This window comes from Lissotriton helveticus, chromosome 11 (assembly GCF_964261635.1).
Source record: "Lissotriton helveticus chromosome 11, aLisHel1.1, whole genome shotgun sequence".
Lineage (NCBI taxonomy): Eukaryota > Metazoa > Chordata > Amphibia > Caudata > Salamandridae > Lissotriton > Lissotriton helveticus.
The window spans coordinates 237,945,167-237,970,178 of NC_136072.1; the positions used below are offsets into that span (position 1 = coordinate 237,945,167).

At 43.5% G+C, this 25,012-nt stretch overlaps 1 protein-coding gene across 1 annotated transcript in view; it reads right to left on the minus strand.

Moving 5' to 3' along the window:
- Positions 1–25,012, minus strand: part of ANKUB1 (ankyrin repeat and ubiquitin domain containing 1) — a 108,819-nt gene that overhangs the window by 80,372 nt on the left and 3,435 nt on the right. Inside the window, exon 2 of the mRNA XM_078666369.1 lies at positions 14,288–14,431. Within this exon, the coding sequence (XP_078522495.1) occupies positions 14,288–14,431 (144 nt within the window). The remainder of the gene's footprint in view (positions 1–14,287; positions 14,432–25,012) is intronic.

The following is a 25,012-nucleotide window of genomic DNA, read 5'->3' on the forward strand; positions in this document are numbered from 1 at the left end:
TATGTATATTGCAGGAGTTCAGCTCACCATAGCTTGTGGACTGGAAACACTCTGCTAATAATAGTGTTGTATGCAGATGGTGTAATACTGTATGTCCGGAACCCAGCTGAGAATCTGTCTCTGACCATTGGAGAAGTAGCGACATTTGGTGGCTACTCTGGCTTTCAAATCAATTAAGGGAAATCAGGGCTATTCCCACTAACTGAGGCCCCCGTGGAAACTACAATAGGGTACCCCTTAAACTGAACCACAGACTCTTTTAAATATTGAAGTCTCCACTTAACCAGGAAAATACCTGAATTAATAAGACGCAATGTTGGTGTAGCTTTGGATTCCGTTAAGTCTCGCATGGCGTGGTGGCTCACATCTCTCTGCTTCAAATCATCATAATGCCAAAATTGTTATATATATTTGGGAATATCCCTGTACACATTCCAGTGGAATTCTTTATACAATTATAGCAGCCATTCACAAAGCCATTGGTCCCAGATGCTTAAATATACTACATGGTTGCATAGGCAAACCATATCAATATTGGCACTATTAAGGCATGCACATATAGAACACATATTGACATGCCCTGCAACACCATTAGCTAGTCTGTGTTAAAGATCTCCTTCCCTGAGGTATGATGCTGATGCTATTGGCATGACTTGAAGGGCATGGTGGGGATTGCCAAGATGAGCCGATTATGACATGCCATACTCCCACACTGTTACCAGCTACAGGTAACCCACAACTCCCCCAACTAGAGGTGAACTCTGGTAGAATTCTGAGATTGGTGGCTGTCGAGTTACTGAGAGGCCTATTTCATGTCTCTCCAGGACTACAGGGCAAAAGGAGAAAGCACTCCCATGGGCGAGCTGTACTACCATCAAGTGCACTCAGCAGCTGAGGGCATGTCGTGGATCTCCCAAGGAATATCTACTCTTAATCAAATATATCAAACGAGACGATACTGGCAAGTCTATCTATTTCTTGTATTTAGAAGTCATGGCTTGCAGGACTTATTTGCCTAAGGGGGCTACAAGTGGATGGGAGAAGGACGTTAACGCATCGATACCCCATAAAACCGGGGCCTACTGCTGTGTTCATGTTCAACAAATACTACTCAACTAGAGACCTAAGCTAGCTCAGTTTACAATCCTACCCCAATATTACTACACACAGTATCGCATGGGTATTTTTAACCCAAAAACTGATGTTGAGTGAAGAAGATGAATCAGTAACAAGCATTTGCAATGCAATAGGTCTCGCATTTACGAGAGTTTGAGCGATTGGCATTGTAAGTTATAATGCCTTTTATTTATGTGTTGTTTTCAAAACAGATAAATAAAAGGCATTGTCATTTACAATGCCTTGTCAATAGCTGAACCTCTCACAAATGTGAGACCTATTGCATTGCAAATGCGTTTGTGCTATAATTTTTTTTTGCAAGCTTTAAGAGAGAGCATGTCATGCCTGCAACAGCAGGTAGGACAAAGCTATTTGAGAAAATAGTGCTCAAAGGCTGTAATTAAAGCCTACTGAGTAACAACACATGTAACCGGAGGTGTCGCCACGAGAGGTTACGAAATGAGACAAGGCGGTACTAAGGAGGGACTTCTAAGCCTATTGACCAATGAACAACCACAGTTTACAGTGGACAATGGCACAAGCCAATGAAAAATATGAGCGAAGAGTGGGCAGAGCTTCAAGTCCCTACCTGAATACAGCATGCCTCGCAGAGCAGAGCATGCTCTGCCCAGGCTCAACCTAAAAAGGAAGACTTCCTGCACTGGCATGGTACTGCCCTAGAGTACATGAATAGTGGTAGGTAGTGTTCACACCACTGCAGACTATGACGGGTGACCCTCTTCAACCTGCTCCACTGATTGGACTGTTAGTGGCCATAGCAGATGTGGCAAAGAAAGTTAGATGGTTTGTCAGCATGTTCCTGCTATTAGCTAAGAGACAAAAGGCTATCTTATGAGTGAGCAAAATAGCTCCCAAGTTACGGGACTGGGTACCAGATATGACGCATTGCAGAGACCAGATGGAAATATATGCTGAAGGCATACTCCACAGATCATGCCCTAAAGACCCCTTGCATTCCTATTTACTCTGACTGGCCACATAATGACTTACTTGATATGGGACCTCATGTGTTAGATGGTTGTAACACAGCAGGGTCACCTCGAAGTAATGAATATAAAGGAATTGTAACTAGTAAAATGTTAAACACTACCTCTTCATCTCCACAGAACGTTGAAACAGAGGTAGACACGCAATCCACACACTGGCCCTTTAATTCAGAATGGACTTCGGAGTGGGAGGAGTCTCTACAGGACACGGAAACCTCATATGCCGGAATGGACGAATCAAGGGTGTGCTTGTTCACCCAGAGCGAGGAAGGAGACGAGGAGGAAGGCGGAAGCAGAGCGGAGCTACGGAAGGACGTGTATCCCGAGGACGAGCGGAGAGACGAGAGAGAAGCAAGAAGAGGAGCGGTGCGTCGGAAGACCGGGTCCGAGGGAAGACAGCCAGAGGACCAAACGGAGGACGGCAAGGAGGGAACGCCAGGAGGCCAACGACAACACGAGTCGCCCAGCCATACACCCGGGGGAGGTGTATGGCTTAACCAGGTGCGTGACAAGCTACGGGGTTGGGTCACTCGTAAAACCATAGCGTCGGACTAAACCCGGGTCCCCATTCTCCCTGGTGGTCCTACCCCCTACCCTGAGCACAAGAACCCTCACCTCGGCATTTAGAAATAGAACATCTCACGTGTGTTTGGTCCCTCACTCCCCTCCCTGTGAGCCACAAAACAGAATAGACACTGATGCACCGTTCTCTTGCCTTTTGTTTTCCCGGTTACGGCCAGTGAAGAACACCACGGAAGTAGACGGAGACCTTCCTCGGCGGGGCCCCGACCGAGGACGAAGGGTCGACTCCTCAGCTTCCGGCATCAGGAAAGCAACAAGGAGCCGTTCTCCAAGACCGGCCCGAACCAATAGACAGAAAAGCTCAGATACTCTATATACTAAAATAAAACCCAGAACTACTAAAATTAGCGTATTGCCCATTATTCCCGTAACCGCTACAATGGTATAGTCTTGCATGTACCTTGCTGTATAAAGTACACTGTTAAAAGATGTCAGCACCTAGATGCTATATGTTGGTATTTTAAAAAACGTGCCTTGTGAACATGCTGAACCACTTGTATGTAGCTTCTGACTGATTGGCTGTTATCAAGGATAAAGCTGTATTCTTTATATATTTAGTAAAAGGTTAAAACAAGTCTTTCCAATAGGTACCTCCCTTTTTTAATATTAATTCAAGGTTAAATCAGAACTAACCCTCAATTGTTTTTTTACTTTCCTACTATATGGTCTTGCTACACCTCTTAGTCGTCAGTGTTCAAAATCACTTGTAATGACTAAGAATCTTAGGGCTGCAACATGGTCCTCTATTGAGTCTCCTCCCTCTTCACCTGGGGAACAATTCGAAGCTCCCCATTACTGTGTTAACTTTCTACCCATGATTAACCCTCCCTGTTTAATGACTTATTCAAATATTTTTAATTGCCTTTGTTTTGTATATATGGGACATTTTTAATTATTTTAGTCCAACACCGCTACCCAAAACAATATTTTAAAAGTGACAGTTTCCTTAGAGAGGGTATGTCCTGCGTACTTCAGCATAGGCCTTGGAATACTTCAGACCACATCTCTCAGACCATCAGAGGTTCACCAAGTGCAAATAAAATATAACAAGTTGAAGCAACGATGCTTGACACCGAGTTGTTCACTAAAATATTGCATAGGGAGTTTGACACTGCCACCAAGTTCGGGTTTACTCTGTGTTTGTGCGCCATCTTCAGATCCACTTGGCAGCTTTGAATTGGAAAATCTGATCTACTTAGCCGTTCAGTTGTGTCCAGTCTCATGACAACTTGAGTTACCAATTCCTACTGGTGAAAATTGTGAGTGCAGATTGATCCCTTGATCAACAGTTGAGTCTCCTCCTCTATACTTGACCTCATGTTCTACCACCATCAGTGCTGTGAAATTGTTCTGTCCCTGGTTACTCCTGCCAACTCATCTTATTGCTAATTGTGGCTAAAACGAAGGTGTGAACTCAGGTGAGGAGTAATATTTAATTTACGTATAGGGTTCACTGTAACAGAGCAATGAGGGCAATCATTGCCTTGATCACCCACCACAGTCCAATTCTTGATCCAAATTACTCCTATACATTGTAATCCACATTCTACATCATGCCCACCTCACACACATTCTGACTTGCTTTCTCACTTGCTTCAATTGTCACATTACTCAACTGTTTTACCACACTGATTTAACATTAAAACTCTTCCTAGTGATGCCCTCACACCAATCCTCAACATTATAAATGTATCACTTTCACAGGGTTTATTTGTGCAATACCTGATTAAATAAATTACGAGTTTGAAGAATCACTTTTGCCCCATCACCCTCCTGCACTCCCGTCCTTCAGAAAAAGGCTTCAAAAGCCAGGGCTATACCGCTCCATGCCTAAATAGAGAATATCAATTTACTAAATAGAGAATATCAATTTACTTACAGCATGTTAATATGGACCTCAAACCTACCTATTTAGGTGTGGTTATAATATCCTAGTTAGAACAAATTGTGAAGTTAAATCTTATACCGGTTATTCAGAAAGGGAAGATAGATCTCAACAGAATGAGTAATTTGCATCTTACAATTGTGCGCCGATGCAATAATATCAAAACGATCTTTCTTCCAAAGATTCTTTATCTATTCAGAACAATACCCTTTGAGATTGAAAACCACTGGTTCAAGGGATAGAAACGTGGTTAATAAATATATATGGGCACATGGGAAGACCAGGAGGGCTCTCAGATTCATGACTCTGCCCAGGGAAAGATGGGGGTGGGCTGTCCCGGACTTAAGAATGTATTATCGGGCAGCTACACTTCAGTTTATGCAGGGTTTACGGGGGAGAGGGGAAGGTCACGGACCAATGGTGTAGCAAAGGCTTCCCAGATATATATGAGTTGTTAATAGGAAAGGAGGCTCATAACTGGCTTCTGAAATGTAACAAACCTAGCTACTACAAGAAAGTTAGGTTTAGAGTCCTATGGGTGGCATCCCATGCATGGATGGCCGTGAGAAAGAAATTAGGGCTAGGGAGGATGAATTTCTATACTCCGCTTTTTAGGAACCTAGTGTTCCCAGAGATATTTCATGATATAGTAATGTCGCGCTGGGAGGAGCTTGGAGTGGGGAGGATTGTGGATCTGTTAGATTCAAGTGGAATAATACCATTTGAGAAAATCTAATTGTTTTTCAGGGTGGATTGGAAAGATTTGTTCAAATATTTGCAGGTGCGGAGCTATGTAGCAAAAAAGAAAAGGAGGCTAAGAGCATTTAGCAAGAACCTAATAATGGAGGCTATTCAGGACCATGAGGGATGAACCACAAGTCAAATATATGGAGGGCTGACTCAGCTGATTACTGATTATCTAGAGAAGCATTGCGAGAAATGGAAACAAAGATGAGGTAGGATTAGAATCAGGTTTCTAGCCTCGCCTAAGCTTGGCCACTCCATCCTGCGGTCGGCTGGGTTGCAGGCGCGACATTACAGAACAATCTTCTCACTTTATTATACGCCGGCCAAGATCGCTCAATGGGGAGGCTCAGTGGGGGGTCCTCTGACCCCGATGCTGTAGTACAGAAGCTGATATTATTCATTTGCTTTCTACCTGTCAGATTTTAGAAACCCTGAAGAAGGATGTAGAAACCTTCGTAGAGCATTCCTTGAAGATTAAAGTAGTACTCACAGCTGATTTAATGTTATTGAGGTTACTAATGAAGAAACACCCAAGGCCCACCAATACTTGGTTTTCTTGGCCATGGCAGTGGCTAGAATTTGTATTAACTTTGCATGGCTGGACCCCCCCCCTACCTTTCAGCAGTGGCTCACGCAGCTTTTATCTATTTTTAATCTTCAAAAGGAGATTCATAAAAGGAAGCGTAGGAAGGCAAAAAGAGTAGGAATACTTATCTGGGCCCCGATCTACAAATGGAAAAACAACTGCGAGGCAAGCCGATAATAGTGTGAATAACCTGCAACCCCTCGTATTTGGGAATGTATTAACTGTTGCTATTTTATTGTGTAACTAAAAGATGAAATGTTAACTCTCTCTCTATAGCTTATTTATTCCCTGCTGCATTTCCTCGTGTATTTATTAATCGGTATGTATTTAATTTATGGTGTTAATATAAAAACAAATGTTTAAAAAGGTCATCAAACCCACCACCATCTTGATGATCAATGATGCCTTCTAAATCCTGGTCTGTGGCAATGCCTGCTTACTCCCTTTTGATAGGCCACTCTGAACCTTATGACATTGCTGACCACAAGGCGAGCTTTCCCATTTTTTTTTAAGTCCAGGACATAGAAAGCATATTTTTAGGCTAGTTTGCCTTTGTCCTGGTAGTTTGACACCATTTTGTCCTAATACCCCGCTCCCATCTATCACTTGGCATTCACGTGATTTAATGCCATCCCTCATCACATTTAATGTAGACATGAAATGGATATTTTACTATAAGACAAAGACATTCCCACATAACAATAAAGCAATGAAACCTGGCTGTCTGTCATGCACCTAGAGGTCTTTTTACCACCTTTCACCGCATGTGCCAAATCACTTGGCATTCATATTGATAGCCACTTTTCTTTAAGTGCTGCTGTAGCAAGATTAAACAAGAAACCTGGCACCGGCTTGCACTGCTTACTACAATACAACCATAGCTCCTTGAAAACAAATTCTTTGTTACTATCCAGACTCTCTTGCATAGGCAGAGGGAGAACACTACTGACTGGCTTTAGCAAGGCCATCGCTTTCTCTCTCCAAGAGAAGCGCTCCTATATGCCAAGCTTGACAATGGAAAACGTAGTTTTGACCTGCTGAATCTCAGTGAAGCGGGTTAGCCAAACTAACAAGCATTTACAATGCAATGGTCTCGCCTTTGCAAAAGTTAGAGCTATTGGCATTGTAAATGACACATTTTTTATTTATATGTTGGTTTTGAAAACAGATAAATAAATGGCATTGTCATTTACAATGCCAATAGCTTAATCTCTCGCAAATGCCACACACAAACAGAGCCCCCACACACACAGAGCCATACACACACAGAGCCACACACACACACACAGCCGCACACACACACACACACACACACACACACACACACAGCCACACACACACACACAGATCCACACACACACACACAGAGCCCCCCACACACACAGAGCCCACCCACACACACAGAGCCCCCCAACACACACAGAGCCCCACACACACATACACACACAAAGCCCCACATACACACACACACAGAGCCCCCCCACACACACACAGAGCCACACACACGGAGCCACACACACAAAGCCACACACACACAGAGCCACACACACAGACAGAGCCCCCCCACACACAGAGCCCCCCACACACACAGAGCCCCACACACACATACACAGACACAGAGCCCCTCGCCACACACACAGAGCCACAGCACACACACAGAGCCACACACACATAGCTCCACACACACAGAGCCACACACACAGAGCCCCCCACACACACAGAGCCCCACACACACACACAGAGCCCCCTCACACACACAGAGCCACACACACAGAGCCCCACACGCACAAAGCCCCACACACGCAGAGCCCCCCACACAGAACCCTACACACACACACACACCCAGCCCCACACACACAGCCCCACACACACACAGAGCCTCACACACACACAGAGCCACACACACACAAAGCCACACACACACAGAGCCACACACACACTGAGCCACACACACACACAGAGCCACACAGAGCCACACACAAATACACAGACCCCCACACACACACAGCCACACACAAACACAAATACCCACACACTTACACACAGAGAGCCACACACAGAGAGCCACACACATACAGAGCCACACACACACACAGCCACACACAAACACACAGACCCACACACAAACACACAGACCTGCACACACACACATAGACCCACACACACACACACAGACCCACACACATACACACACAGAGAGCCACACACACAGAGAGCCCCACATGCTTGTTTAAATCTGGCCCTTGGCTGATGTAGTTTTCATGGGCACTGCCAGCCCTTCTGAAGCAGTCTGATACATTTACATTAGGCAGAAGCAGCAATTTTCTGCAATGCTTTTTAATTGGCTTGTACCGACCTTTCTCAAAAATTGTGCTATACATTTAATGGAGCACCCACAAGTACTCCCGAGCAGGGCTCTTTATATGTCTACTGGGTTGGTAGTATTATGTTCTTCAGAACTGGCATTCTATCCATTGAAAAGTTTTTAGTCTTCACATTTAAGTATAGTCCATCTCACTGATGATTTTAGCAGTCACTGCTTCTTGAGCACTAGGGCGACATGAGAAGTGTGGACAGTGCACCACTCAAAAAGCAACAGCCTTGGCGAGGACGACAAACTCAGTGGCGACGCAGACTTGTGGTGCACTGTAAAAGGTACAGGAGCCCTTCAATACTCCAATGGTTTTAATTGGGCCAGCTCCTTGCTTTTTAGGAGGACTACTGTACTTTGAAACGGGCATCACTGGCAGCACTGCTCATAGCCAGCAGCGCTTCCCATCAGACTTCTACGCTGTTTGGTGGGGGAACGAGAACATACAGGTTAGGTTATTTGCGAGTACCGGCCCTGTTCGGACTCACATCTGTGCACACCCGGTCAAGCAGTATGTTTCAGACACCCAGAAGCCCAAAAGCCACAGCGGCAAAATCAGATGCAGGATCAAGTAGACATATAAGACGGACACACTCCCTAGCATTCTACCGATCCGCATATGGCAGATAGCGGGAGCCATCTTCGAGGGGTACCGCATCTTCATTTACTACAAGAAATTGAGAATGCTACACAGCCCACGACACGGTTTCATTTGCCTGCCTATTGGCACGGAAATGTGGCATACTAGTTCAGAATTCTAACATTCCACCACCACGTCAAACCCCGGTTTATGACAGAGAAAAGCGGGTCTGACAGAAAAGGCATGGCTACCACCAAATGACCGGCCCGTTCCACCCCACACAGGCGCTGTGGTTACTTTGAAAACTGTCCCAACCATTCGTAAAGAACGGACTCCAGCAGATGGCTAATACAAACAAGAGATTCAAGACGGATTTCGCAGCAACCTCATCCGCCATATACCTACCCGGGCCGGGCTATCTCAAGAAAGGAAGTGGCAAGCACCAGTGCCCAAACTTCTTCCGGAGCAATAGACATAGAGGAAGTACAGATATCAAAAGCGCCATATTGAAAAAGTGTAGTCCGTAGCGACTGAAGAATCAGTGTCTACAAAACATTATAAGTAAGCATAACTTTGATTTTTAGTAATATTGCGCCTAAGTCCAAAGATCATAACAGAAATATTTGGAAATAGTATTACAATAAAAGGAGATGAAGCTTTCTAAAGCGTAGCGCGTACGTTTTGCTACTCTATTAAAAATACGTAATTCTTTTCTTGGTATTTCGGAGCGTAACCCAGTGCAACACAACATTGTCGACTCTGAAAAAAGCACATAGTCCAAAATGGCAGCTGCTTCAGCTACTATACTTACTCTAGGGATGGAGCTCCTCCGATTTCTCCGAAAACCCACACGAACTCGCTAATTGTTAACTTCGTATGTGGCTGACAGGCAGGTGTTACGAAGTCTCAACGTATTGATTGATTTGGGTACTTTTTCGGATTCCAACAATCACCGTATTCTGATTGCACTTTTTCATTCTCTTTGGAGGTTTCATATTCCTGCTGCTCTCAGAAACGAACACGCATATGCAACACTAATAGGGCTACCGTGACACAGCCTTTTCCTCTCTAAGCCCCGTCCTTTTCAGACTGGGCGCCCAGACTTCCTGCTGGGGTAAAAGGTTCCTTATCTTCTTTATGGGGCCATCTGGACCCATAAAGAAGATAAGAAACCTTTTACTTCAGCAGTAAGTCAAGGAACCCAATCTGAAAAGGACGGGGCTTAGAGAGAAAGAAGAACGTCACTAGGACCTCTTCTCCAATGGCTGGCCACCGTTTAGGAGTTTAACCTCGCTAGTGATGTTATGTTATGTTATGTTATGTTACAATGTTTTTGTATAGCGCGAATCACCACTGGTCTCTAAGCGCTTTCAAGAAAAAAGGTACATAACCTGATGCAACCCAGAAAGCGCCCTCCGCCATCAAACCACATTAGGGTATTGATGTTATCTCTTTAAACAGATAGGTCTTTAAGTTTTTCCTAAAAGACAATAGTTGCGAGTCTTCCTGCAGGAATGCAGGTAGCTCATTCCAGAGTTGCGGAACGAGTACGGACAGAGCCCCGCCACCTTTAGATTTAAGCTTAAATCTAGGTTCAATCAATTTGCAGGCTTTGCTCGACCGTAGGGCTCTCCCCAGAGTGTACTTCCTCAAGCGCTCTTTGATATACTCAGGAGCCTTACCAAAAATAGCTTTGTGGGCCACACAAAGACATTTAAACTGCACTCTAGATTTAACGGGCAGCCAGTGCAGCTTCAGAAGAAGGGGGGTTGCATGAGAGCTCCTCGGCAGAGAGTAGATCAACCTGGCTGCGTCATTCTGCACAACCTGCAGTTTCCTCAGGAATTTCTGCGGGAGGCCTAAATACAAAGCATTGCCATAGTCCAACCGAGAAATAATAGTGGCGGACACTATGGATTGCAATGTGGGGGTAGACAGAATTGGTACCAGCTTCCGAAGTTGCCTAAGCATACCAACGCAAGAACCTTTCACTGCCGAGACTTGGGGGGCCATAGAAATGTCTGCGTCAATCTTCAGACCTACACTTTTAACCACTCTTCCTGGAGTTGGTGTTTTCCCTAATTCTGGGGGCCAAAACAAATCACACCAGGGGTTTTCTAGATTGGTGATAACCAACACCTCCGTTTTCTCAGCATTCACTTTCAGAAGGTTGTTGGTCATCCAATTTACAGTGAATCTAAGCAAGTTCTTTACCGATTCCTGTGCCTCCCTCGAATTCTCCAACTGAACAAGCAGTTGGGTATCGTCGGCATAGTTAAAGACTTGGCAATTCCTATGCGTTAACTCCTCCACAAGAGGTTGAAGGTATATGTTAAATAACAAGGGGGATAGTGCCGACCCCTGGGGTACGCCCCAGGTCACAACATTGACCTTAGATATTTGGTCTCCCAATTGCACTCTTTGGGTCCGGGCAGTAAGGAAAGATTTAGGGGCCAGATGTAGGTAGGGATTTACCGGTCGGTAACGGCCGAATTCGGCCGTTACCGACCGGTAAAAGGAATTTGAGATGTAGGGGGCAAATTATTACAGAATCGGTAAATTTACTGATCGGTAAATTTACCGATTCTGTAAATTACTGAATCGGTATTTTTACCGATTTGGTAATTTTGAGATGTAGGTGGGACTCTACTGAGTCCCACAAGCCTTACAGAATCTGTATTTTACCATCAAATTCAATTTGATGGTAAAATACCGATTCCGGTGTGCATGCACATGTGTGCATGCACACCTGTGCCATATGACAGGCAGACCTGCCCTTAGGGCAGGTATGCCTGCCACATGGCACCCAAGCCTCTTTTGGGGGTGCCAGAGGGTGTCAAAGTGACACCCCCTGCATCCTTGTGACATTCTGTATTTACCGATTCGGTAAATACCGAATCGGTAATGCCCATGCATTCCTATGGGCTTCAAAGCCCATAGGAATGAATGGGCATTACCGGTCGGTATTTACCGAATCGGTAAATACCGATTTTTACCGATTCGGTAAAAAAACATCTGGATGTACCTACATCTCCCTGCTTCTATTTTACCGATTCATAAATACCGAATCGGTAAAATTCGGTATTTATGAGTCGGTAAAATAGATTTACCTACATCTGGCCCTAAGTCACTTAAATGCTTGCCCTGTTATTCCCAGCTTCGCGATACGGTCAAGCAGGATGGGGTGGCTGATCGTATCAAACGCCACTGACAGATCTAATAGAATCAAGGCACAAGGCTGTTTATTATCTGCCCTGATTCTTAGATCGTCAGCGACCGTGGCCATGACCAATTCCGTGCTATGTTGCGGCCGGAAGCCCGTCTGCCTTGGATGGAGTAGACCGTGCTCCTCCAAGTAACTGGCAAGCGTATTCAGGACCTGCTTTTCCAGGAGCTTTCCCAAAAAGGGCAATTGAGAGATGGGCCTGTAGTTCTTTAAAGCCTTAATGTCCGCTCCTGCTTTCTTCAGGAGGGGGATGACCCTGGCTTCTTTCAAGTTCGCTGGGAGATAACCAGACTCCAGTGACTCATTTAATAGGCGTAACAGCTGACTTTCAAGGCTGGGCAAGGCCATTTGAAATATTCTCGGGAGGCATGGGTCCATACTAGATCCTCACTTAATTTGGCGAGCAATAGCTGACAAACTCCCTGCTTTCAAGCACGGGATGCTGTTCAAATTCCAGGTCGACTCCTGGAGGGCAGGGGTGGATGAGAGAAAAGGATCAGCTGGAGTTTTTGAGATGTCCCTAATGATGTCTTGTATTTTCTGGAGGAAAAACCTCTGAAAGGTATCACAATCCGGTTGATCGTTTGTTGGGGCTTTACCCTCTAACTGCGTTAGTTCCCTAAGGATGGCACATATCTCCCTTTGCTTATTCCCTGCACGTCTAATTCTGTCCTCATAGAAGGCTGCCTTCCTCGACAGTATATCAGCCTTGTATTTTGACAGAAGTACTTTGTAAGTTTCAGACTCAACCTGGCTGTAATTGAGTCTCCACCTTCTCTCCGCTTGCAGAAGAACTTGTTTTTTCTCTCTAAGCGAGGCATCAAACCAGGGTGCTCCCTTTCCCTTTGCTCTGGTTCTCTCCATTCACTCAGGGACAAGAGTGTCCAAGGCAGCACGAATCCAGGCCATGAGGGCTGTGGTGTCTGAATCTAGATTTCCCTCGGTCCTCTCTGGAGGTGGAATGGAGAGGAGCGTGGACGTCAGAGACTCAGCTTCCAACTTCTTCCAAGCTCGGACTTTTCTCCAAAGTGGATCAGACGTTGCCGGTGAGATATCGCACGGAACCCAGCAGTTGATGAGGGAGTGATCTGAACATATGCAAGGGCTGACGACAATTATCTCTGCCCGGGATATAGAGGACCAAACCAGGTCCAACTTGTGGCCTTTGACATTTTTTGAACATTGAACATTTTATGTTCTCTCTATCTCATTAAATCTCGACAGCCAGACTGTGCATGTCTGCGCAGCCATCGCAGGCTGAGACCTAAAAACGGGATCCTTTCTGCTCCACTGTAGAATTTGTGGATCCAACCCAAACATACCTAGAGCTGCAGGTGAGTACATGGGGCACGGGTTAGTCAGCATTAACATGGGGGCACAATGAGAGAACTTGACCAGGATGGTCCACGACTGTTCTCAATCCTGGTGCCACATAAAGAAACAAACACACCAGTGCCTGGCAGAGTAACGATTTAGAGCGGCAATAATGAGTATTTCCGTATCCTCTCATATGCCATTCCACTTTCTTCATTTCTACTATTGTCCAACGTACTTCATTGTGTAAAGTCACTGGTGGTTGCAGTGAGGAGTGGATCAGTACATCAGTTTGGTTACATCCAGAGTACAAGGTTAGTGCTTTCTGACAGGTGCAGGGAAATGCTGCGGATGTGGAGGGTTAGGTTGGATGGCAATCGTGAGTCATCGTCCATGGATGTGGGAAGGGAATTTGCTTATGAATGAAAAAACATCTACATGTTGTATCAGTGTCTCCAAATGACAGGATTAAGCAGATTTATTTGCTTCATTCAGACAGCATGTATTTAGGACTGCCCTAGATGTAAGACTGAAAATGTAGGATTTTGTCACATGATCTGTGACGGAGCAGAAAGGCACACTTTCACTGCATTGACACAAACCGCCATGATGGCAGTTCCTGTAAATGTAGTAGTTGACCACTGGGCCGGCGGACATCCCTAAATATGGCGGCAGGAGTACCCTTGCCATGGCAGGATTAAAGTACTCCACTATGGCGATGATTCACCATCAGCCAACATCTAAATCAGAGCCCTATGCTCTAAAATGTATTACAACTGTTATATTATTGTAGGTGTATTTTCACTTTCATCATTTAGAAATGGAGCGAGTGATGGATGAGACATTGGCAAGTGCAATCCTTTTATTACGTACCTTGACAACACATTTAATGGTAGAACAAAGTGTGATGCCTATGTCAGCCAGGACCCACTCATCCTTCAGCAGGGCGCCTGCATAGATTAGCTCAAGATAACGCCTCCCCTGCTTGTCATCTGACAGTTGAATATGGAAACGGTCCTAAAATAAATTCATCAAAAATAGTTTTTAAAGATACATGGCAGGAAAACCTATCAAAATATAAATGCACATTCATTTCTAAGGCAGGCTTCGCCAACGAGTAGCTCGTGAGCTACTGGTAGCTCTCATACTACCTGTTAGTAGCTCTTCTATGTGCTGTTCAGCTTCTTAAATATTTATATTTTTTCAACTTTTATTTTTGCATTTTATATAATTCAACACAACATAAAGTGCATGGTCAGAGGTGTCAGTATTATAAGCAGAAAATACAAGTATACAATTATCCCTCCCACAGAAGCAAGCCTACTGATTCCTAATACATAATGCACTGTTTAGCGGAATGAGTCACAACTCAGGTTCACTATATTTTTCAGTCATGTACCTACAGTTGGTGGTTTTCTGATAGTTTCACCTACCTAAGCTACCTCTTGACTCACCCGTCTAATGTAATGTCTCAAAATGTTTATTGTTATGCATAACTCTTCATGTATCCTTATACCATGTTTTTCACTACTACTTGTTGTAAAGCGTTCTGATACACACGAGTCTAGCTAGCTCTATATAAAACATATAAAATAAAAATAAAAATAAAAAATAACCATTCAGTTCTGGTCTTCCCGATCTAGAGTTCTGTCAGCTGACACCTAATCATTACAGGTGGCCAACATTGCCCCCCATGCTCAGCCTACCAAATTAGAAGTTTTTTCCTGGTTGAAATAAAATATGTATAACAAAATTGAGACTGTGTATTTAAGTTGTAAATCTGTATATTTTCAGAACTGATAAGCTGATGTCTCGAGAAAAACTCCTGGATTTACAAAATATATTTAAAGCTGATATTTGAGTGATAGATCATGTGGTGTTGGGGAGACTTATTACTAATAATATCACTTTGATGCTAGGGTCATTGCAGCTACAGCTATTATGTATTACTCATGTAGAGTTATTTAAAATTGACAAAGCCTTTTTTTACGTTACTGCTGGCAATCCCGACTGATGAGGTCACTATCACAACACTACTATTAGTAGCTCGGAGCGATTTTCATTGAACATAAGTGGCTCATATAGAAAAGATTGGAGACCCCTGTTCTAAGCACTCTGCCAGTTTACAGAAGGACTGTCTTCTGCACTGGCACGAACTCTAGGATTACAATACGTTTCCTAAGTATATATATTTACATTCTATCAAGTGGTGTCTTTGTTTGACTTCACTTGGTGATAACATGTTATATATATCCTGAGCAAGTTCCACAGTAATTAGATACAATTCTTAATGAGTGTCGACACTATAAATCTTCTTTAGCTTCTTTATTTCTTTATGATTCTTCCAAAAACAAATGTCCTAGACGCCGTCCTACAGGAATACTTTCGGTGCACGCTGTTTTTACGGTTACCAGATGGATACTTGACATACCAGGGACTTTGGGGAGACTTCTCTTCTGTCTCATGGACTGGATACTTATCGTACTTTGGAATATGGCATAAGAATGTTTTAATATTGGATAACTGTTATTTACTCTAGACTGCAGTGAGATTTCGGCCCTGAGGAAGTCTGTGGCTTACACCACAAAGAGACGAAACGCATGTTGGCGGCTAGGACATTTGTTTTTGGAAGAATCATAAAGAAGATAAAGAAGATATATGGTGTCGACACTCATTAAGGTTGTATCTTATTACTGTGGAACTTGCTCAGGATATATTCCCTCTTTTGTGTATATCAGTGTAGACCTGTCTACATGTCTGGTAATTGTTGGATGGCCATTACCTTATCCTTAGAGCAATCAGATATATTGAATGGATTTTATCACAACTCTGCGCAATTGATACACAACCATCCCCCTTTTGTTGTATTCCTTTATAAGGTCATGGAACCCTAGGGTGACTTGCAATATCATTTTAATATGAGGCACAAATATATTATCTCCTTCTAATACATAGTCCCACCCTCGCTCTTCCCTCAAACCTCTTAAATCCTTAGTGTATTGCTTTTTCATGTTCATTGCAGACAAGAAGAATAAAATATAAATCTGTAATGATAAATTAAATACACCAAAATTCTGTTTTGTTTTTGTTGTAATAGGATATTAGAATCAGTTTAAGGTAAGTCAAAAAGTGAAAAAAATGTTATACCTCAGAATGGTTGTATGATAGAGGAATGCATGGCTGAACCATGCATTCCTTTACCAAGCATGCCTTTACCATACCATTTCGCAGTAAAGGCTTGGAGGGTAAAGGGGTATACATGGCTATGGTAATGACCCCCCCCTCCCCAAGCTACATACCCCCTACCCTCCCCCATGTCCTGTGGTCCAAACACCCCAACCCCCTCCCACCCCCCACACTGTCCCTAACCCTTAATATACAAAACCACAACCCCCTACCACCCCTAACGCTGTTCCTAAAACTACCACAACCCTTTCCACTGCCCTTAGGCCTAAAACTACCCCAAACCCCCAGCCCTAAAAATGACCAGAGACCCCCCCAAGCCCTGAAAATGCCCCCCCCCCAGCCCTGAGAATGACCCCCCAGCCCTGAAAATGACTCGACCCCACCAAGGTCCTGAAAACAACCCCCAACCCATACAAAATACCCCCACCAAACCCAGCCTCAGCACCAGCCCCACTTACCTCACCAGGTCCTCTCTTCCTGGCATCCTCCTGCTTCTGTCAAGCTGCAGGCAGCAGGTAGACTGCTCACTGCCTTAACCACGCATGTGCGTTGTTAAGGCATATGCGTAGATAAGGCGAGCATGGTAGGGCTTGCGTAGTCAGAACCTACGTGGCTCTGCCCGCGTTGTTCCGACTGTATCCCCTTCAGAACATGTGAAAACTTGCAGGGATTCTGGGCCAGATGTACGACCAGTTTTTACGCGTGCAAACATGTTAGCGACCTGTTTGCGTACGCAAAAACCTACATGGCCATTTACAAACACTATTTTGCGAGTCGCCAAAAAATTGCAACTCGCAAAGTTGTATTTTGCGAATCGCTATTAGGAAGGGGCGTTCCCTTCCTAATAGCGACTCTCTATTCATGTATTTTATTTATTTTAATTTTATTTATAAAGTTTTATACAGCGTGAATAAGATCCCGAAGGATATCAAAGCGCTTTACAATAGGATGGAAGGGAGGACATAAATGCAATAACGAACACCGAGTGAGAAAAGGAAATATATAAAAAAGTTTGTAGATAAAGGTACATGTAATCTATATAGTTACGGTTTTGTAAGGAAAGCCTTTGCAGGTTCTCCCATGTCCTTGTCCAAATTTTGGTTTTCCTATACTCTGTGAACCTTTCAGACTTCAATGGACTCTTCTAACTGCATTTCAAACCTCCCTCAATCCTCTCCTCATCCAACTAACATGGTCACATTACCCATTCCCACCAACAATTCACATCTTTTCTCTATTAATCTACTTCTATTTACCTTGTTCTACCATAAAACCAGAGTGAGTATATGCAAGAGCTGTTAATAGCTCAAACAGACCAACTAACCTACAAAGGAAAAGAAGCAAAACATTTTCATTAATGTATCAAACTACATCTACTTTGGGGTTCCTGAAAAGAGAGCTACTCACCGTGAAGTACTTTTACACCTAGTCAGGGCTAGCATGCACTATAAAAATACAATTATAGAAATAAAAAATATATACACACATGCACACAAAATATGTTCAATTAACTAATTGGAGACCAAATGTAAGAAATGGTCACAATTGTCATCCACCATAAATCTGTGCTACGTTTAGGTATTTGAGCTATTAGCCAATGAAGCACATATCCTTAAGATCTGTAGTGGTCATTCGAACTCCCACATAAGGTTATTGGAAGATCTGAGGTAGAAACAGCAACCTGAATAATTCCTTCCTAATAAAAGCTGAATTCTTAGATAGAGTATGGGCCTTAACTCTTTTCGGTCCCTGTTTCTGAAACAGAAAATAACAAAGACATGTCTTTTAATTCGTTTTAATGGCCATAGTAAAGTGTTAACTTCTTCAAGATATTCCTCATGAATGTGGGATGATGCAATTTTAGGTCATATTTGGAGGTAGGGTCTTAAGTTCGTGCTTCAACATTTTGCACAATATTCAATATACTTTTCTTTTGATTTCTTGACAAACTGATGGGATGTATATCAGACTTTTTTCCAGAGTGTGTGCCATTGCCACATCAGGAGGACTTTGAGCTGCTGCATATTGTAGTTGAACTACTCTCCTTCCCACCAGACACGAATGCTATGAAGGCTGCTTCTGTTAATTTTGTTTTGGCTGGCAATGAGGGGTTTGAGCCTTCTGTTTATACGAAGGCCAACAAGTGGAAAGTGTATACTTGCAGTGGATCAAAACTGCATCTGCCCCACCATCAAGCACATTGTTGTTAAGATCTTCCATGGTGTGGTGTTTTAGGGAAGCAGTTGTTGGAAGGAGACCCGCTCTTCTATCTAAAGGTGTCTTCTAGCTACCTCATGCCTGGCAAGATTTTACTCTATATAAAAAATAAAAAAAAATAAAAACAAGGGCAGTGCTACGGATTCAGGAACCTTAGAACAGGAGCTGCAAAAGAGAACCTAATCTACACTGCAGGGCATTGTGAGATATTGGGGCTGTTAGCTTCTTTAAAGGAGCAATGTCACTTTCAGCCTTTGCTACCTTTCGGATCCCTTCCCAGCCGATCAACTCAAGATTTCCTGTTCACAACATTTGAAACCTGCACTTATTGCCGCCATGGAACAGAGTATGGACAACGGTTACTCGTACTTAGAACTTGAAAACGTGCAGTGGCAGTGCAGAGCCGTGCAGAACTCTGTACTTTAAATTTGTTTAAGGAGCTTTAAATGGGGTGATTTTCCATGAAAGATGTGAGCCAGGTCGTAAGCAATCCCTGTTACACCTGCTGTATTAGGTAAACTAATAGGAATGCTGTGGTCCAATGTACCGAAAGCCGTAGACAAGCCTAACATTGGTGCATTTACATTGCTAACGTTGTCTTTTAATCTGACAGACTGACACCATTGACTGTGGTCAAGACAGATCCAGTGCAGTACAGAAATGTCTCCACCCGAAATAGATCAAAGGGGTGCTAATAAAGTCACCAGGGATACAGTCTCCCTCCCAAAAGGAACAATCAATAAACACAATTTTGGAACATATCCATAAGTAGGCTTTAATCAATATTCATGTATATACAATTGATAGATTTCTATAAATGCAATATCACAAAAGGAACATTTAAAGCAAAGATACACAGCCCCACAACACAATCATTCAAACACTCAAAACAACACATATTCCTCATTCACTCAATCTCATACGTCCTGATCCTAAGGGATCCAGTCATTCAGGCTCAATTAAAACACTTGATTCTACAAAAGGCGGAGAACCACAATGCTCAACGGTAGGCCAAGGAGACTAGTAGCCTTTCTGAAGACAAATTGTTTTGTCTGGGAGTTTACACAAAATCAATATTCAAAGCATATAACAAGAATTATATAATGAAATTAATACAATCCAAATGTCAGATAGAGACTTAAAAAGACAAGCGAACAAAGACAATCAATTATAAAGAATGACAGTATGTGGTTAACTTCGCCAGGTTCTTTCTGTAGTGGTGCCGACGACGTACGTTTCGGTGTATGACTTATGACAGGTCTCACCTTCCTCAGGGCATGAGTCTCCGTAGAGACAACTGTGGGGGGTATCTGAATAATAGATACTGGCTAAGGTAAGATAGAGAATGCCAAACACGGTAAACTTGCAGCACAATTTATCAAAGGAAGGCGTGCAGAGAACTACAAGACGGGGGATGCACAATTAAAAAATGACCAGCGAGTCCTGGGCCGTCAGGCAGAGGATGTAAAGTTTCCAGGAGAAGAAAGGACAACAAGATGTTCCCGGAAAATGATAAATGGCAGTAGCCTCTACGGCAGAGTTCTTCAATCTGTGGGGCGCGCCCCCCCCAGGGGGGCGCGACACCATCTCAGGTGGGGCGCGCACTCCACACGAAGATCTTTCCTTTCAGAGTCTATTGCTGTCCCGAGGCGTGTGGAGTCTGTTTATTGTCGTAACTGAGGGCTGGAAGGGGGCGGGGGAGGGAGGGGAAATAAATAAGGCACGGACTTGTACTTTTGTGATGTAGAGAGCTAACAGCCTTCCCAGGAGGGGGTTAATCTGTAGAGCTGGGATGATTCAGCTGCAGTGGGAGGCAATGTCTCTGCTAAAATCGAAAGCAAACTAACAGACAGTCCTGTACCTTTGTGTTCGATTTGATAGCAGAGGAGACTCCTTGCCTCCCGCTGCAGCTGAAAGGACAGTCTTTACTTGCTTTCAGTTTTAGCAAAGGAGACATCCTGCCTCCCAAAGCAGCTGAAGCATTTCCGATCTACCAGTTTTAACCCCGTACTGTGAGGAAGCTCTTTGCAGAAAGGAGACAAAGTTTCTTTTAAATGAGCACACGCAGGCCCTGCAACACCCACAGGGCTTCAAGTTACCAAAAGAAAAATGCCAGCCATCCATGTGTTTTTTAAACAGCCTTCAAATTGCTTGTCTTATCACCAAATATGCTTAAAAATAAATAAGTATGTATACATTTGTAATATGACTTTTCTGTCTTTGTTCCATGTTATATTTTATTACCAGTCATGGACAATTCAGGCAGCTATAGAACACAATTAAAAGTGCTACTATTTATATTTGCTGTTCAAAGTATGCACAGACAAGTGCTGACAATACAGCTTTAGGTGACTATTTATTTTTGTACCAACTGGTGTCTCTGGCATGGCACTAAAGTGGTTCCAGTCTTTCTTGAGTGATCGTGCATTCCGGGTCGCCACTCCGCCTTTTGAGTCCAAATTCTATCCGTTAGAACTGGGAGTGCCTCAGGGGTCGGCATTAAGTCCCACACTTTTCAATCTTTATGTACACCCGCTGGCTGCGGTCGCCATGCAGTGGGATATGACCATCGTCTCCTATGCTGACGACATGCAGCTGGCGGTTGTTTTGAGTGGGAAGTCCGACCTTGATGCCCCCAGGTTCAGAGCGGGTCTCCTGGCGGTGGCCAGCTGGATGACAGCCAACTGTCTTCAGCTGAATGCTAAGAAGACTGAGATACTGGTTGTTGGTAAGCATAGTAACATGTGGAGTGATGAGTGGTGGCCTCCAGAGTTAGGTGTTACGCCTACTCCGGTATCGTAGGTAAAAAACTTAGGGGTCTGGTTAGACTCTACCCTTAGTTTCTGTGCCCATACAAAAAAAGTTGCAGCTACTTGCTTTGGGATCCTTCGAGGAATGAGACCCATTTTGAAGTTCTTTGATGCCCCTACTAGGCAGCTGATCATCCAGGCCACTATTCTATCTTGGCTCGATTACGCCAGTTCGCTCCTGTTAGGGGCGAACCAGGCGGAAATCGCCCGGATGCAGCGCGTTCAGAATGCTGCGGCCAGAGCCCTGGTGGTGTTACCGAGGTTTTGCTCTGTGAGTGCAACTATTCCGTCTCTTCACTGGCTGCCGATGGCGCAGAGGATTGACTTTAAAACTCTCTGTCTTTCCTTTAAGATCCTCAAGCTGTCCTCTCCTCAGATTCTTGAGAATCTTCTTATTCCCTATGTTCCTTCTCACTCCCTGAGATCTGCCTGTCAAAATCTGGTGGTAGTGCCTCGGTTTAAGCTGTGTAGAGCTGGAGGGCGGTCCTTCCGGGTTATGGCTGCTAAACTCTGGAACTCTCTTCCGCTCCGCATCCGTGCACTTGACGACCTGCTTCTATTCAGGAGGGCCATTAAAACGTACTTGTTCCGTAGTGTTTCTTAGTCCCTCTCCCTTTCTTGCTTTGGTCCTGCAGTTTGTGTGGTGTTATGTGTTCATTTGCCTGTCCAAAAGCGCCGGGACGCCCCTTTGCTGGGGCAGCTGTGCGCTATAAAAATATGTATAACATAACATAACATAGCATACAAATATAGATGGGTTACTGTCAGTTACAGGGACGTTTTCACTGAGGGGTTCCTAGTGACTTCAAATAGACAATGAAAGCAAAGCTCTAAGTTGTCTATTATGGGACTCAGCACCCGAGGTGAAAAACATCCCTGTAATTCACTTTTTACCCATCAATAATGTAATGTAATGTGTGGCCCCCACAATCATCTGCCTCTGCTTTCAGCTGCTACACAGGGGCAAAGGAGTGATGGCAGAGCCACACGTTAGACAGCCTCTCCTCACTGTCCCAAATATTTTTTTTAAGGCTGCTCCACCCACAGCCACCACTCTCTGTGTCTTCCCTCTCATCCAGAAGCTGTGCTCCTTGCTTTCCACCACTGCTCTGAAAGGCTCCCAGAGAGTCCAGCCAGAGCAGCCTGGAATTCCTATTTGACGTAGTAACAGTGGTTAACAAGTTCTGTTATCCACTGGTGCTACGTCATAGCAGTTTAGAATCAATGGCTCACTGTGAGAGCCATGCTTAATATATAAATAAACGGTAATATGACCATGTCCTGGGTGACACCAGTCCCAAAAACTAGATCACACTCCTTTTTCTGTGATGAAAATTAGAGCTGATATAAATTAAACTGCATGTCCTCATAGTAAATAGTGCAGTGACTAATCAAGAAGTCAGCAGCATCTCACTAGAGCAAAATGAGATCACAATCCCGTCTTACACTTTTTTTAATTCTTTTTATTGATTGTAACATATATTGCAAGAATGGTTACAGTGCAGTGCAAGGTATGACCCATACAAGGGTAAATACAAGACAAATAGCAGACAGTTGTTACAGAGTAAATCATTGGGTGTGAAAACATCCCTGTTACAGAGAGAAGTAAACACACATATTTAGAATTACAAATCTGTTGAATCACAACTGGCACATGCTTGCCCTCTGCGCCCCGTCCCATATAACAGCGTGTCAGGTCAGAGTGGAGGTATTGTTGTGGAAAGATAACTCCAAATTGCCTGTACTTACTTGGTGGAATTTCATTTGTGATGAACATAGGATTGCTATTGCTTCATCTTCTTCTGTTTCTCAGAAAATTAAATCTGACCTCCTCTGGCTCCCTTTTCTTACCTATTTCTCTACCAAACCTTCCCGCTGTTAAGTCTGTTTATTTCCCTTCATGCAAATATTCTTCTTCTACATTACTTAGATTACTTTTTTTTTCTTTTTTCTCTCTTTCCTTTCTCCACTTATCCTCCCCTCTGTCTATCTCCTTTCTTTCTTTTCCATTTTCTTCTCTATTCTCATTCTTTTTTCTTGTAGGATATCTTTTTCATATGATTTATGCCTAATGTTTTACTTTATCAAGTTATTTACTTCTTTTCTATATGGCTTGTGTATTGCATTTGCAAAAATCCTAATAAAAATTTTTTAAACAAAAAAAAAAAAGAGTGGAGGTATTGTCATTATCCCGTGTTTCACACAGGTAAGATTGAAATGGTTGCAATATATCTAGGGGCCTCGCAGAAGGTGGTTGTAACGATGCGTAGGTGTCACTGTTAGTGTTGCAATATGTCATACTGCGCTGCCAGGAGTATACTGTGGGACTGCGTGCACAGCCCCAATTTATGGCCACTTCTCTTTTGGCAATAAGCAGTGCGATGGTGACGAATCGCCGTTTAGACTTCGGGGGGTCATGAGTATACCCAAGCAATGCCATAAATGACGTAGGTGTAAGCTCCATTTCTATCATTCGGGATAGTTCCCCATATATTGCTGTCCAGTATCCCTTAATTTTTGTGCATGTCCATGTGATATGTGCAAAGTCTGCATCTGGGGAATGGCACCACAGACAGGAGTGTGGCCGGGATGGATCTATCTTATGTAGTGCACTGGGTGTCTTATAGGACCGCCATAAGAATTTAAAGTGTAGTAACTTATGACGATGATTAGGGGGGACCAGACGTATTTGTGTACAGCACCTACCTACCCAATTGTGGATCCGTACTTGGATGCCCAAGGTCATCCTGTTTTACATTTCACATGGTCAAGGCTTAGTGCCAACTATTAGTCACTCAAACTTAAATCAATTTACATTGCTTTTTGGCTTGTACATGTCCCACTTGGGAGGGATGCCACCAGCATCATTTTAATACTCAGGATTCCAATGAATCCCATAGAATTAAAGTGAACCTTCAATTTCAAGGAAGACCATAATATGGAATGAAAGTACACGTTTATCCTAAATACGTTGCTTTCATTTTAGGGGTCATAGAGATATAGTTAAGGGAGATTTCAACAAGTCAAGGCTATTCCTGAACAGAAATGTTGTTTTTGTTTCCCTTGGTCATCTGTACAATGGTGGCTGGTGGAATTTGAAAGTGGTGAGGCGTAAGAGCAATGAATAAAGTATACTGCGAGTGAGCAAGCCTGACATTTTGAAAGGAGGGAGGGTTCCGGGGAGGTTTGTCTGTGTGTAATGTAATCCTAGCATTTTGTGAAATTAGTTAATTAATTAATAATACAAAAAATATGTCATTATAAAACAATTTTTTAATGAAGATTAGGTACTCAGGAAAACATATGAATTTTGAGCTAATGCTAGTGTTATCAATCAGAAGACACCGTTGAAAAAAGTGTCCACTTTATGCAGGTGTAGCATTGT